The 16,926-nt window shown below is 37.8% G+C and overlaps 1 protein-coding gene and 1 pseudogene across 2 annotated transcripts in view; both read left to right on the top strand.

Annotated features, from left to right (window-relative positions):
- The first annotated feature begins 2,182 nt into the window (after positions 1–2,182).
- DACH1 (dachshund family transcription factor 1) overlaps positions 2,183–16,926 on the top strand; it is a 446,835-nt gene continuing 432,091 nt past the window's right edge. For both annotated transcript variants that reach the window (XM_059684811.1, XM_059684810.1), the window contains exon 1: positions 2,183–3,487. In XM_059684811.1, coding sequence (XP_059540794.1) covers positions 2,658–3,487 — 830 coding nt within the window. In that variant the 5' untranslated portion in view covers positions 2,183–2,657. The remainder of the gene's footprint in view (positions 3,488–16,926) is intronic.
- The window catches only part of LOC132225907 (small ribosomal subunit protein eS6-like), a 63,226-nt pseudogene continuing 51,138 nt past the window's right edge, over positions 4,839–16,926 (top strand).

Below are 16,926 nucleotides of genomic sequence, written 5' to 3'. Positions count from 1 at the left end.
GAAAATGTGGAGTTTGCTTCCAAGCAGAGTGGGATTATGGTTCGGTCAGCTATCATTACTTCCCATCTGTGGCTTCTGAATGTGGCAGCTATTGGGTGAGTGACAGTTTAAGGAAACGTGAGAAATGAGAATGGTAAGGGCAGATGCGGGGCACTTAATTACCATTTATTTTCCATTTGCAGATCTAGAATCTAAAATGAAGAAACTGTGGTTTAGCGTTTTTAAGACTATGCCAAAGTTTATTACAGTTGTGCATGCGATTCCAAAATAAAATTAGTTTTGGGGGGCTTAATATCTTCTTTCTCTCCTTCATCTATTAACATAGCAATTTGGCATATTTTAAAGGTAATATTTTCTAAAACATGTGTAGACACCTAAAGAGGTGTTTTGATGTATGTGCTGTATATCAAATCTTTATTTTTAAATAAGAACAGATGTGAAACACAGAAAATTAAGATAAGTGATTCTGAATATGTTAAAATACATTGGCCAAGTAACTATATATTGACTAATAATTTATTAAGATAACTAGGCCAGAAAACTGTGTACACTTTAGCTATATTTGTAGAATTGTATCTATTTTTGGGCAACAATCAATTTTCTGAATTCTTCTGACCCAGGAAAGCCTCCTGATATAATTGCTACACCCCAAAAAGTTTAGCATAAACTTAGACAAATCAGTTAACAGTGTAATATTTCTCTAGCTATTCCCACCTTTTAACACTAAACTTCAAAAAGCTTAAAGAATTGAAATTATAAAGAGAAATGTGATCGGTTCAATGCCAAAATGGCAGAAACTTCATTATAAAATTTCTCAATACTGTGAAACTGGTGCTAATAGTTTATGTTTCAAATCTGTCCAAAGCTATAGCATTGTTTTTATCTTGTGAAGTTAGTGAACATGTGTAGACAGGTTTAGAGCCCAATTATTTAAGGTTCCTAGAGATATACACAGAGAAGACTGACCTACACTCAAATCATATGCTGGTCAGAAGCCCTTGAATAAACACCTTCATGCAACAAGTTAGAAAAGGAAGAAAAGGAGAGGGGACAGCAAGGAAGAAGAGTCAGCCTAATGTTTTTAAGATAGCTACCCTCTCTGTCTCACAAGTCAGGCAGTAAGCTTTGTTTCTGTTCTTTTCCTTACTTAGAAAACACATTTGCACTGACAAACTGAATAGGACCTTCCCAAATAGGAATATAATAAGTATCCACATAACATTAGCAACTGACCTTGGGTCTGAAAGGATGTAAAGACAGTTGATAACTGTGCAAGGCAGGTGAATTAATTATAGAGTTTTAGGTAAGAAAAATCGGCGTTTTCTTCTTTTTTACTTTCTAAATCTTAAAAGGTGCCTGAAGTCTCCACATTCTCTAGGCACAAGAAGCATGCTGACCTCCTCTTGGGGCAAAAGTGAAGTTATTCTGAGCGATCCACATCAGGGCAAGCATTTCTTTCCTTCCACAATCTATTAGGAAATAAGGAATTGAACACAGAGCACCCCATTATTCTCAAGCGATTCCACTGACTTTTCCCCCACAGCTTGAAAACTGTCCTCGCATTTTCACTATCTTTATCCAAGTAAATAATTTAATAGATAAAATATACGCTTTGCTTACATGTGAATTTTTCTCAAAATAATTTCTAAATAATCATAAAGTGAGGGCGTGTGCTTTCTTTTACATCTCATTAAAAAGAAAAAAAACATACAAATAGTAGAGATGTATCCTAAATCCTTGAAGGACAGATTGAAGCGCTCCGGCTCCTCTTTAAGTTGGCAGGCGGTGGCTTCGTAGGTTTTGGAAAAAAAACAATACGAGTCATCGCGGACGAAATGGAATAGGAGACGTACAATCTAACGGTAGTGGAAGAGAAGTAGATGATCTCTCCTTTTCCTATCGCCACTTCAGTATCTCTGGCTTTTCCTCTCTGTGCCGCCCTTAGTTTCTTTCCTTACCCCCCTTTCCCCATACCTCCCCCCCACACACACACACCCGCCCCTTCCCTCGCTCACTCGTCCCTCTCCCCCCCTCCCGCCCCCCCTCTTCTCGCGCTCGCGGAGTCTCTGCCCCGAGTTCCTGGTTGGATAATTTGGGTTAATACTAGTGAGTGAGGTTTTTGCGGCTTCAAAGGGTATTTCAAGTTTCCGGAGCTCCTCCCCTCTGCACCGTGTGACAACAACAACTCGTCCAGCCGGCAGCCTGCACTTTTCAGCTCATTTTCTCTCTGTCATTCCCCTCTCAATCTTTGATCAATGTACTTGCCAGGGAGAACCCAAGTCCTCAAACCTCCTCCTTTTCACCTTCATCTTTAACTTTGTGCTAGAGCGGGACCCACACAACAACAGCCGACCCTCCCCGCCCGCCCCCGCCCCCCCCCCCCAAACCAACCCCGGCTCCCAGCCCCCGGAGAGGACTCGCATTTCGACTTGCGGGACACTTTTGTGCGTTTCTCTCCAGAGCGCCTCTCGCGCTCACCCCTCCTGCGCTCGCTCTTTCTTCCCCTCACCTCCTTCTCTCCCTTTGCTCCTCGTTCTCTCCCGGAGTTGTTGTTGCTGCCCTAGTTCCTTCTCTCCCTTCTCCCCCGCGCCCTCCCTGGGGTGTGTGGCAACTTTCCCCCTCGCTTCTCCGCCTCCCGGTTCCCCTTCTATGTGACCATGGCAGTGCCGGCGGCTTTGATCCCTCCAACCCAGCTGGTCCCCCCTCAGCCCCCGATCTCCACGTCTGCGTCCTCCTCCGGCACCACCACCTCCACCTCCTCGGCAACCTCGTCTCCGGCTCCGTCCATCGGGCCCCCGGCGTCCTCCGGGCCAACTCTGTTCCGGCCCGAGTCCATCGCTTCGGCGGCGGCGGCGGCGGCGGCCACAGTCCCCTCCACCGGCGGCGGCGGCAGCGGAGGCGGCGGCGGCAGCGCTGGCAACGGAGGCGGCGGCGGCGGCGGCGGCGGCGGCGGCGGCGGCGGCGGCAACTGCAACCCCAGCCTGGCGACCGCGAGCGGCGGCGGCATCAGCGCCGGCGGCGGCGCCCCCAGCACCCCCATCACCGCGAGCTCCGGCGGCGGCGGCGGCAGCAGCAGCAGCAGCAGCAGCAGCAGCAGCAGCAGCAGCAGCAGTAGCAGCAGCAGCAGCTGCGGCCCCCTCCCTGGGAAACCCGTGTACTCGACCCCGTCCCCAGTGGAAAACACCCCCCAGAATAATGAGTGCAAAATGGTGGATCTGAGGGGGGCAAAAGTGGCTTCGTTCACGGTGGAGGGCTGCGAGCTGATCTGCCTGCCCCAGGCGTTCGACCTGTTCCTGAAGCACTTGGTGGGGGGCTTGCACACGGTCTACACCAAGCTGAAGCGGCTGGAGATCACGCCGGTGGTGTGCAATGTGGAGCAGGTCCGCATCCTGAGGGGACTGGGAGCCATCCAGCCCGGAGTGAACCGCTGCAAACTCATCTCCAGGAAGGACTTCGAGACCCTCTACAATGACTGCACCAACGCCAGGTAAAGGCGGGCGGGGGAGCCTCCGCCACCCGGGGTCCCTTCCCACCCTCCTCCTTACCCTGCCCCGGCTCCTTTCCAGATGCCGCGCGCCCCGGGGAGTGCGGCCCTCCGTGCCCTGTCCTCGGGGCTGACCGGCCGCTCCCGACCCTCAGAGAAGTTGCCACCTCGCCCAGCCCAGATCTCGTTCTTCCCGCCCGGTCCGCCCCTTGTTCGCCTGCCCACAGGGACTTGGCTGCTGGGGTACGCGGGAACCCCAAGCCTGGGGGCGGAGGGGAGGGGAGGGAGGAGGACGGTGCCTTTCCAGGAGTCACAGTCCCTCCCCGGGCCGCCCCAGCGTCCGTGGTCCCCTTTCAGCGCGCTGCCCTTGTGCGCGCTCCCTCGGACCCGGGCTCCACCGGGAGCCCAGGGACACCGGCGGGGCTTGTCTGCGGCACCGAGTGGTGTCCGGGGGGCGGGGAGGTCGTGACCCTGCCAGGCAGGGCTCGGGAAGCAGGAGGACACGCTTTGGGTGAGGGGCCGGAAAGGTCGTCTCGGGAGTGGGCCACTTGGAGGTCGGGAGGGGAAGGACCGCAGAGGCCATGGGCCCCGGGCAATCCCGGGGGACCCGCTGCGAGTTCAGCCCCAAACCCTGAAGGGAAGCCTGCCGAGGGGAGGGGTCTGTGTGTGCGCGCATGTGTGCGAGTGTCCGCGTGTGAGCCTGTGCGTGTGCAAAGCAGATAATACGTTTGCCCCGGGGCAGATGCAAGGGGGCCGGCAGGTTTTCTTCTGTAAGGGGAGGTGATCCGAGGCTTGTGACTCTGGGAAGCTGAACTGGAGACCTGGGCAAGGAAGACCACAGCTCTCACTCTCTCCCTCGCTCGCTCTCTCTTTCTCAACAAACTGCCCTTTCTTTTCTTTTCTTTCCTTTTCTTCTCTTTTCTTTTCTTTTCTTTTCTTTTCTTTTCTTTTCTTTTCTTTTCTTTTCTTTTCTTTTTTCTTTTCTTTTTTCTTTTCTTTTCTTTTCTTTTTTCTCTTCTCTTCTCTTCTCTTCTCTCTCTTCTCTTCTCTTCTCTTCTCTTCTCTTCTCTTCTCTTCTCTTCTCTCTTCTGTCTTCTCTGTTTTCTTTTCTCTCTCTTAAATTTAAGGTTAGTAGCTCACGGATGAGCAGGTGCAGGCTTTGCGCTGGGATGCTCTTTGGATCCCTGTACTGGAGCCCGAGTGGTGGCTTCCCCATCCCAGCAAAGCGCGCGAATCCTGGAGGCCAGAGGACCGGGAGCCCGGCCAGACCAGTTTTATGCTAATGAACGCTCACTGGGGGAGGATCTACCCAGAGGGGGCGGGAGTGGGGTAACTTGTCAGTTTCGGGGTAGAAATGGCCATTTCACCCGCTTTCACAGTTCTCTTTGTCCCCACGGTTCGCTGCGGAGCGGAAAGTTCAGTTGTCAGGAGAAAGCGAGCAGGGAAAGTTGGAGACCAGAAGCGGGAGCGTGAGAACTCCGCGCAGATTAGACTTCCATGTCCTCCCAATAAGTTTAAAGACCGGGAGAAGGAACGGAGCTTTCCTCTTTTAGGGTGTGTGCCCCTTGTAGGACTAGGGAAACTGAGGTGGGAAGGAGAGAGGGGTAGGACGCGACCAGCACGAAACCGAGGTGGAAAAGCCAACTCTTTCTTGGTAGAAAAAAGAAGACTCCTGGCTAGTGCCCCCAAGGCTATAAGACAAAAAAGATCAACTCCGACTCAACAAACGTCCCATCCTAACCTAGCCAGAAACTTTTCGAGTTTACTTACCATTATTTGCGTGTGTGTGTGTGTGTGTGGGGGGGGGGGGGAATGGATGTGTGTCTGTGTTTTTGAACCTTTATTTCAACTATTCTGGGGCGAATGCTCAGAGCGCGCGCACGTGTTTACTGACGTGCGCGTATCCAAGAGTATGGACAGGTGGCAGTAAAGATTGAGGGGGGATCTTGATCACTAAACGTCATTTACGGAGATAATTGGAGTCCTTGGACGTACAGAAGATAACACATTTGCCAAAAATCCTTTGTTACAACTTTTAGAATCAGGGCAGAAAATTGTTCCAGAGTTGTTATACAGAATGCTAGCTGAAATTTGAAGCCAGTTAAGATATGATTGTTATAAATTGTCTATTCTATCCAGTAAATTGTGAAGCGCCTACTGTTTTTCTCTTTAGTAATCGAATCACTGTGCTCTGGAATCCCTCTTTGTGTCTTTCTTACAGCATGCACTGTACTAGATAATTAATGGCCATTTCACATAACACAAAAAAATTGCTAGAGAAAACTTCCTTCAATGACTGCAGTGTTATAATCAATGTAAAGCAGGTAGTGTTACACCTCTTACAGTTATTCCCTTGTCGTTGTGTGTGTGTTTCTGAAATTTTTGCTTAGACTTTGAAATTGAAGTCCTCTCCACATGAATGGGGAATATTCTTAAAGTTATTGGCAACATTTCTTAGTGGGATTTTTTTTTCTGAGGTTAAAAATTGCTCCCTGGACTTTTACAGCCAAGATAAGTTAACTCCAGTAGAACTGTTTATCCCTTCAAAAATATATTATTAATACTCTAATATATTTCAATCACCTGGTCTTTCAATTCAATATGTTATTCTAAAACTCTCTTTCAGGTTATTTTAAATGATACCTGGTAAGTTTGTGGACTTACTACTGCATTTTGATCTTTTATCAACTACAGTAGTTGCTGAAACCCGTTAACCTTCGAAGATGTGTAATTACAGATATCTACCTAGGTTTTGCTAACCCTACCAATGACTAAGGAAAAAGAAAACTTATCATTGAACTCTCTTTCACCAAAATATACTGTTTATAGTGCAATGCATTATTATTTTACACGATAATTACAAGTGCTATTGTCTTATTTCTTAACTTTAAAAGTAATACCTGAAATATTTGGCATCTTGAATTTTAAAAACTAAAATTACTTTTTTTTTTCCATTCAAGTCCAGTTTATGCCTTTGTTATTAAGATCTTTTTTCATTCACTTAAATATATTGATTTCTTCCATTCTGGTTTCTTTCTCTGGCTACTTAAGAAACTAAAGGAATAATTTATGCAGAGGATAAGAGAAATTGTAGGAAAAATCAAACTCTATAAAACAGTATATGCATAGTGTATAAAAAACATTAAATTTTAGCACTTTCAGCTTTTTATAGAACATTATCTAATTATGTGTCTCGAGAGCATTCAGATTCCAGGGAATCTGAGGAGCCAAAATTATGTTAAAGAAAAGAAAGGTTCAAAAACTTACTCAAAGTGGCTCAGTAAGTTAGTAACAGACCTTAGGATGGGTTTAATTTGCTTGGGGCTATTGCATCAGTACGCTGTCTATGAAAATGAGAATAAATGTTGGAGACTTCTGTCATTACCACAAGGGGATGAAACAGAGACTATCACCTGCTTGATAGTAAAGCCAGGAGTAAGGGTCTCAAAACATGAAAGAAAATAGAGGGAAATATATTTAAAAGTTGTCAGAGGACCAAGTCTGACCTTGATCAGCTTCCTTCAATTATTATTTTTAAACTAAACACTAGTTGCATGAACTTGACTGTTGCCACAGAGGTCACTTAATTAACTGGTAAGCATTAAACAGCAGCAAAAAAAGAAATTATGTACATGGTCATGTCTCTGTAGAAGTCAGTCTCTTATTTATAGTTTTGGGTTAGGATGCAATTTTTCTGTGACTTCAGGTTTTCAGAAGTGAATCTTCTTTATGTTATCTAAAATAGTTATTTTATTTTATTTTTTTAGTACCGCCAGAAGATGATTTTGTCTCAGGATCTTTCAAAGCAGATTGCGATTCTGGTACTATGTAGCCCTAGATTTGTAGAGTTTTAAACTTGAATAGATCTCAGTTAGTTTTATCAGATATTCTATATGCATATAACATATGTTCACAAACAGCATTCTTTTGTCTTAAAAGTTAATACCATTCATAGACTGCAAATCCAAAGACTTTGCAAGTCTTTTTTAGTTAAGTAGTAATATATAGATGCAGTTTTAATATAAGAAGTATAAAATGTTTTCTAATTCTTGGCTCTATCTTTTTAATCAGTAATTTTAATAAAGATGGCACATGGAACCAGTCTATATTTAACACTTACCCCGTTGCATACTTTTCAGTGCCATGCACTTACAAACTTATGCATTCACATAGAAAGTTTCAACACAAATACAGATTTACTTCTAACAGATAATTATATTACTTGGCACAGATAAATTTAAAAATTACTTCAAATGAAGAGAGACTGTGCTTTTGAAGTTTTTGTATTACAGTTGATTAATGGCTCCTATAAAGCCTAATGTTTCTTTTTATAACATTTCAAAAAGAATATAGCATAACTAGAAGACTAAGGCCTAAACATAAAAGTTTGTTTGGTTCCACCACTTATTTCTGTATACATAAAAAATGTTATGAAATTATAATTTAATAACTAGTATATAAATCTAAGCATATTATAACTTAGGACTTACATTGTTCAGTCAAATTATATTACAAAATACAAATTCTTGAGTTATTTGGATAATGTCTTTCAAAACTGTTGTTTTTCTTGGAGTTAATCTCCAGTAATATTATAGTTATTATTATGAAAAGTGAACATAGAAGATGGTTTACTTTTGAACTCCACAGATTACTAGCTAATGCTCTGAGACACACTGTAATTTGCACCTATGATAATTTATTTTGTGATGCTTCAAATATTTTTGTAGAATAAACTAGATGACAAGCTTTTCGAAAGAATCCCACTACAAATTTTTTGTATTTGCATTTAATACACAATTTTAACTCTTCATTTTTTTTAAGTCCAAATCTGCTGTTATTTTTTGTTTAATGTACTACACTTCACAGAAGTTGCATATAAACTATTGAGGCCAGTATTAGCCACTCTTTTTGCCTCACTACCTCCCCCAACCTCCTGAGATGTGACATCCAATATTGATTAAAGTCTTGGCTGGATTTGAGCATAAATCACTCTTCTCTTTGCTGATTTACCATGTGTGATTCACCCGCATAGGAAAACATAATATGCTTTATTGTTTTTCATTTGATGTTTTGTTTTCGAAATGTAAGTAGCATTTGTAAATGAGCTTAGTGTGGAACTAAGTAGTTGTTATTTTAGTAAGAATTTGCATTTTACCTATCAAGTAGTATTATTTTATCTTTTCAAATTATTCTACAAGGTTGTTTCAGAGTTGCCTTTGTTAATCAAATGGAATAATAATTTAAGTTGCATTGTATTAGAAACATAGAACACAGGTATAACAAAATATAGTAAGAAATGTAAGAAATGAAACTCTCACAGGTTGTAAACTGTCACTTTGAATCTTTGCCTGAAGAAATTCATTTAAAGTGTGCCTTCTAAATAGGTACAGGTAAGTCTAACAGATTTCACTAAACATTTTGATTTTAAGGTGTTTGTTAGTTGGTTCACCAAAAAAGTTAAATGTTGCCTAAATTTTATCTCTCAAAGATTTCATTTTTAGATTGTTCACACACAAACAAGTTATATCAAGTTATGTACCTTTGAATGACAGGAAATGTAAAAAATTGATATTAAGTTTTAGGTATTTAAGTATGTAATTAAGATAAAATATATTATTTTATGTGTGAACTGTTACAAGAATAGAATGACCTTAGCAAGTGCCAGATGTGCCATTCTCTTAACTACTGAGTTACTGCATTGCGATTGGTTATATATATATATATATATATATATATATATATACACACACACACACACACACACACACACATATTAATACATACATATACGTCCTTGTCTAAATGCTGCAGCATAAAAATTTTAGCTGACAATACAAGTATATTTACATTTCAGGCTTTCCGTTCATTAAGAGCCTCTTTTCCATTATATTTGTAATGGTCAATAATTTATTTTTAATAAAGAAAACCTTGCATTAAAAGCCCACCTCTAGAGTTCAGATAAGTGTAATATCAAAGGCTCTGATTTGCATATATACATCTCAGGAATATCAGAGGCTCTGTGAGCCTACCTTGTGCTCAAATTCCAGTCAAAAGTAGGTTTTTGCTACATAGCTGTCATTTAAAATAACTTTTAATTGCTGCTATTTGTTTTTTAGTATATGTCACAAGAGAAAAAACACTTTTATTAGAATAGTGTAGTTTACCAAATCATTTCTTTGTAAAACAAGAACACTAAAGGTAGAATGTTTATATATGGCCTAATAATCAGTTATTATTAGATTAATTATGGGTCACTTCATGTTGATGCACCTATTTACTTTGAGAGGTTTTGAGACTTTTAAGACTGTGTCTACTATTTCTTATTCATGATTCACTTTATATTTAAATGTGCAAATGACTATGAACGGACTTTTCTATCTGGTATAAATTAGTCAATTAGGCAATCAATGAAAGCTCATTTTTCCCCCCAAATTAATGATAGAACTAAAATTAGTGGAATAAAATAGCAGATAAATGTCATATAACATATAATATAATCACATATAGAAAATGACCCGTATCACCACTTAATCCATATTCAGGAAACTTAAACCAAGTGCATTTTATATTTCTTGTGTATTCTGATTTGGATTATATGATAACAGGATTCTAATTCATTTATTAAAAAATTCTTACGTAGATTTTTCTAAGTTGGATATTGAAATGGCCAAGGATTGAATTTGTTAAAGGTGTGGCACTGTTGCTTTTCTGAGTCAAATTAGGTTGGATTTGATCCAGGAGATCAAGCTGGGATTCTTTTGCACATTTTAATGTACGTGACTTGAGTGAAAGTTGTCAAAGATAACTTACTAAACTGGAAAACTCACTATGTCATTATTTAAATGCTCTTATATTTTGTTCTTATAGGTTTATTGAAGTGTCTAAAACAATGCAGCACAGCAACACACTGAATAGCCCATTGTTTTAAAAAAAGTTTTAGAGAGTAATAATTAAAAAACAAAAAGAGCTTAACTGAAGCATATAAAACATATTATTAAATAAGATTAGCACAATATCTGGGATGCATTGAGTATGTAATGGGGGAAGTCAAAATTAATTACTGTGATTTGAAGAATATAAATTTAATTTAACTATAAGCAGACATGTAATGATCTTGCAGTGGATTTTGAAGGTAGTGTACATGTTTGACACAAAATTGGATATGTTTTTGAAGCATGATTTTCACAAAGCAATATTGAAGTAGGCAACAAAATAGATCAAATATTTTGGATTAATAACATTGAAGAATTGAGGAATGTTTTCCTTTCCTTAAAATAAATGAAGAGGTAAACAAAATATTGAAAAGTGACAGTGTCACATCTTTAAATTTGTATGGTATCAAATGTTTCTAAATAATCAGACTATCCTATCAGTCACAATAGGAAAATAGGACTTTTCTTCAAGGGAAAAGAAAGAGTACTAGCTGGAAAGGAATTATTTTATGGAAACATTTAGTAGCACTTATAGTAAATACCTGCTTATTCAGTTTAAGGAATACTAGTTATTTCTTAAGTAAAGGTAATAAAAAAAAGCCCTAGAATATGTTAATTAACAAATGGTTTATTATATTCATGTATCAAACAGGTGAATTAAGTTGTTAAAATCTTAAACTAATTATATTATGGAATTTTATTAATAGCAACAGTGAATTGCTGCCTATTCATAGCCTTACATCTTAGAGACATTTTGTTTAGTTATGAACCAAGCAAATCTCTGAAGGTGTAGCAAATATTCGAACCTATCACAGCTCTGCTGAAATATATTGATATATTCAATAGTAATAATTCCTATTTATATTTAAAATATAGTTTTTTTAGCTTAATTCTTGGAAAGGTACTTATTTCTTTAGTCAGTTTTTAGTTTAATAGTGCCTCTGGAGTTTAACTTAATAACTTGCAGCACTTTTAATTGTCACACATTTTATACTAGGATGGGTGTTCTTGTGTGTGCACCAAGTGTAAAATATCAGTATTTTTACATATTTTTTGGTGGCTATTTTTGTTTATATTGATTTTAGTCCATTTGCACTCTATGTATGTATGCTTCAATAATTATATCTTTGTTAGAAAGGCCTCTATATATGTATATATGCATATGTATACACACACTCACACGCACACAGACACACACACATATTCTCACACTCATGTAGGTTTGTAGGACTTAGGGCTGGCTGTGGGAAAATAACTTACCAATAAAATTGACTTTAAATTTGCTTTCTGTAATTCATTGAAATATACACTAACACAGAAATCAGGTTCTATTTGACTGATTGACAATGTAAAATATATTTAAAATAAGTTTTATGGTAAAAGAAGTAATTTATACTTAAATATCATAAAATGTAATTATAATATACAATGTTCTAAGGTTAATAGGACAGTGATGTAAACATTTCAACATTTTCCTAGACCTTTATTTTTACAATAACTAAAATATACTTTTAATTCTCTATGAAAAATACTTATATCTGAAAATTATTTTATTTGTGTGAAATAGATATTAAACTATCAGGTACTAAAAGCTGTACATTATTGAATGACATTTAATGTGCTAGGTGTCATTGCTCCATTTCTGTTAGTGGTTTATTTCATTGCTGCTTGCACTTTAGAGCAAGCATATCTTTTAAAATCAGTGGATAAATGATAGGAAAACAATTTCATAACCTAAAAAAAAGATTGCTCTTCTAAAAGCTTCACCATCAATGAGATGAGCTAGGAATGAGGTCAATGGGTTAATCTGCAGGTCTACATAAGGAGATGTGTATTACCACTTCTTGTAGTGGACTGTAATTGTCTTTGAAAACACCTGGTAGAGGTCCAGTTAAATTGAAATCAATTACTTTCTCAATCATTTCATGGCATTTGTCAAGTCATTACATCATTGATAAAAGTACAGGCATGTGTGCATTTTTTTTTCAAAGTAGAAAGAAGCTTATGAAACAGTAATTACTGAAAAGTTTCAAAGCTCATTTAAAGCATGTAGAATAGAAAATACTATATATATTTAATGTGAAATATATTTGGTAGGAAGTTCATCTTTGCATTTATATATCTAGTAAAAACAAGCATATTTCACATTACTTTTTGCATCAACTTCTATGCACACATTTTAAAAGGAAAAAAATACAAGTGACTAACAATGGTTTCAAACCATATTATGGCTTGTGAGCTCTGACACCTTTATTCTGACTCTCTAAGAACCCTCTGACAAGTGCGCCTTATAATCAAAGACGAATATATGTCTGCTGTTCACTGATTTTTTTCTTCACACCATTGACAGTCCATGCAGATTTGAACTTGTAGCCGGGAAGAGTGCTTCCATGCTTCAAATTGCCAAAAGACCCCCAGGGATAGAAACTTGACCTGCTTTTATGAAACCATAGAATCACATTTATACAAGTTACCCCTTGGGAAAGGAATGAACCGATCCCAATTCAAACGTTAATATTGGAAACTTCTGGGTCAAATTTGATTTTTCTTTCTGTTAACACCTGTTTGGCTACCAAATTTTGCAAGTAGATATTCTTAAGAAATTAAAAAAATATAGTATTCATGAATGACATTTTACGGTTAAACCAAAGTGCCATAAAAATTTTGTAGCTCTTCAGGTTTTCAGATGTCATTAAGATGTCACTTTTTAAAAACAAAATAACTCACTTTTTAAATCTGCATCCTAGAGGAAAGAAGTTTAAACATACATTTGTGCAATTGCACAGTAAAATATTGAATTTGTACTTTTAAAAATTAAGTTCTCTCCCCTGAAAAATCAGCCCAAATGTGGAAAGAAACTTTTTTTTGAGGTATTGTTCCTGTGATAACATTTCAGAATAAAGATTTTTATGTGAACATATTTAATTTTTCTTTTCTTTCAACATTTTAAATGGTTATATTTCTCACTTTATTTTAGGTAGACCACCTGAAAGGGTTTTAGAATGTTCCTTTTTTGCCGCTAATAGTAACAAATGAAGGTGGTCATTGATAAATTGGATACACAAAAGCCATTTTTATTTTAGTTGGATTCACTTTAGTTATGTGGACTGGCCTAAGTTGGAAAACTGAAGTTAATCATATCTTCACAATAAAGAGGAATTTATGTATGTAATAGTGTGGTTAATTTCTGGAATGTCAAAATGTCATATCATATTTATACATGAGTGAATAAATATAAATGGGTAGAGTTATAATATCTTTTTGTTTACAACTGAAGGTATTAAAAGACCACCATTAAATTACAGAACCTAGTTTTCCATATACAATGACTTGCTTTCAATCTTACATATACAAAAACACTTCACAAAGGATAAAGCAACACTCATGCATATACACCCCCACTCAAATATATGCTGTTAAAATTAAGATGGTTAGCCTGGCCAGTGTGGCTCAATGATTGAGCATTGACCTATGTACCAGGAAGTCTTGGTTCAATTCCTGGTCAGGGCACATGCCCAGTTTGTGGGCTTCATACCCAGTAGGGGGTGTACAGGAGGCAACCAATCAATGATGTTTCTATCTCACTTCCTCTCTGAAAAAAATAAAAATACATTTAAAAAAATTATGATGGTTAAATAATTCCATACTTGAATTTTGGAATCGGGGTTAGCAAGTTCTTTTCCCAATTTAAAATTAGAAAGAATTTCAAAGACTTTTCGCTTCATTTTTCACTTAACATGGATGAAACCATTTGGATAATTGGTTATTTCCCTAGAAATAACAAACATTAAAGTTCTTAATAAGATGGTTATAATAAATCAATTATTTGGAGTAGAAAAAAAGCATTGACATTTTCTACCTTGCTTTGACACTTATTAGTTGAATGAAGTTCAACATTAAATAAATTATTTGGATGTGTCCTACAATCACCTTGATGCCGTATTTATAAAACACCAATATTTGTTTAAGTATTTCACTTAATTGCAAGTTTGCCTCAACTAGTTTCATGGTGGTCTAAATGGCTATTGCTCTTCATTTTCTCTGACTGTGATGGAGGAAGGAAAAGAGTTAGGTCACATGACTCAACCACATAATGCTGTTCTTAAAAAGACTAGTGCAGGAAAGGCAACCTATTTTGACTTTTGTGATGGTGATAACATGAAGTGTCTATGACCTCTTTTGTCTTCTGGTGACACTTTGCAGCTCTATTTCTAATAATGATTGATGGTATTCCACATGAACTGAAAAAATCACCTTAAAACATCTTGCTGTAGAATGCATGAAAGAAGAAATAAAACTTTTATATTTTAGATAAATTTATAAGTAGAATAACCCTTAACATTGCACAGAATTCTACATCATATTTAACAAAGGAAGCCTTCAGACACTAAACTAAATTTAATCTTCTTAAATATCTTTATCATCTAAATTATCCTCATAATAATCCTCTTTTTTTTGTAGCAAGTCTAGTGAAATTGTGCATGAAATAGATACACTTTATTATGAGATTTACCTGTAAACACTGAGCCAAAAGAAAACAAACTAGATTTTTGAACTGTTGATATTAAACTAATCTCCCAAATTCAACAGTGTGAAAATATAATTTATTTTTCTTAAAGTATTTTATTTCAGGTTCAGGAAATAAAATGAAAATGGAGAAAATAGCTTTACTCTTTCTTTTGGGGTGTGGGTTAAATAAGGGCCCATGACAGGGATGCTGTTTGTTTTTCACAAAAGTTGTTTGTGATTTCAGGTACTCTTGGGAAATCTCTTGATCAGATTCACATCTGTTCCTGTCAAAGTGGGTGCTAAGATACCGGTCACCCAGCAACCATGTCCAAGAGGGAATTGGGCCGATAATAACTTCAAAAAGGAATGACAGATGCTAGATTAGGATGAAAGACAAAACGCATGAAAAATGAGCTTGTTAGAGTAAAAAAATTGTTCGAGCACCTTTATGCAAATTAAATGAATATTGAATATTTGCATGCAGTAATTTCTACTTTTTCATTTGATTGAAAAGAATAGAATAGTGCATTGAAACTCACAAATATGACTACTATCTTTTGTACTAACCAACATACAAAGCCAAATCTCATTTAAAAAAATCAGATTAGCCACCTGGGTTCTTATATCTCTACTAAGTATGTTACAGTGTTTTTCTTATAACAGTGGTACTCTTTGGGGCAAGTTGGCTTATCTAATTTTTTCATAAACAGTCTAGTGTGAACTAAGATTATTTTAGATGAATATAAATCCATTTCTTGAGAAAGCATTTTAAAAGTAACCTTATCCTATTGTCCTTGAAATTGGTTAATGTACATTAATAAAAGATCACTCAAGATGAGTTCACACGAAAGGCACAGGCTTCTCATTGACTGGTTAAATAACAATGCATTAAAGTAAAGCAGGGTGGCATATCCGAAATGAAAAGTAGACTGAAAGATCTCTTCAAAATTTAAGATGCTTTTGGATACACTGCTAGTTTTTCTACTGAATAGTTCACATACCAATCAGAATTTAGAAGGGCCTGATAAAATGTAGTGATTGAGAGAGGTTTCTGAGTCTTGGTTTAGCAGTGTCTAATGTGGTCACGTAGAGAAATTGATTTTCCTCAGAAATTAATTAATTTTTCATATCGCCCTAAGCTGCAGTTAAAAAGAGTGCATACTTGTCTGTTTTCTTCCAGAAATATTGCCTAATCATATTAATACCATTGCCCCAAGGATGAAAAGATAATTGTACAAATGCATTTGGAAATATGTATCACTGAGTATTTATGATTAAATTATGCAAATGACCCAGCTCTCATCCTTTCCAGACCCAGATTGTCTAATTAGGATTGATATGCTGAATGGATGTTCCAGAATTTGAATACAAGCATGTCCAAAGAGCAGAAAATTGGAAATGACAAGGCTGCAACCCAAAGAAAAGTGTCTTTCCTTTCTAGACTTTGTTAATGTGCTGTTAGCAGTTGAGGGGTTTTCCCTCCCTTTGGCTATTTTGTGACTCATATGTCCTTATTAGAAACAAGTATGCAAAATGAATTGAACTTTAGCAAATAGCATTTCATTTCTATTTGGTGCGTATTTAGAAACAATAATCCCCTGGGCATTCAAAAGAACATCACTATTAAGTTGCTTCAAACAATGTAAACTTACCCTTAATTGACTTAAAAGAAAAAACTTCCTCAGAGTTAGTATTATAGCTTTATTTCAAAGCTAGCTCTCCAAGCTTAGTGCCATAGCAATGCAGTATTTTTAAAAGAATCTGCTTCTGGAATCTGCAGTGCATTCATTTATTCATTCATTCATTTACTTCCCCCACCTCCTTATATTTGGAGAAAACTGTTTAAGCAACAATTTTGATGAGGAAAAAAAAAAGCAGCACTTTAAATGTAACAATGTTTGAGTTTTAGGTCCTCAGCAGGCTTTCTCCCTCACTGATTACACTCATTCATCTTAGATGGAGCGGCGGTGGTGAGGAGCTAGGAAGGGACTGAACTGTCAG

This window comes from Myotis daubentonii, chromosome 2, assembly GCF_963259705.1.
Source record: "Myotis daubentonii chromosome 2, mMyoDau2.1, whole genome shotgun sequence".
NCBI lineage: Eukaryota > Metazoa > Chordata > Mammalia > Chiroptera > Vespertilionidae > Myotis > Myotis daubentonii.
This window is presented reverse-complemented; position numbering and strand designations above follow the sequence as displayed.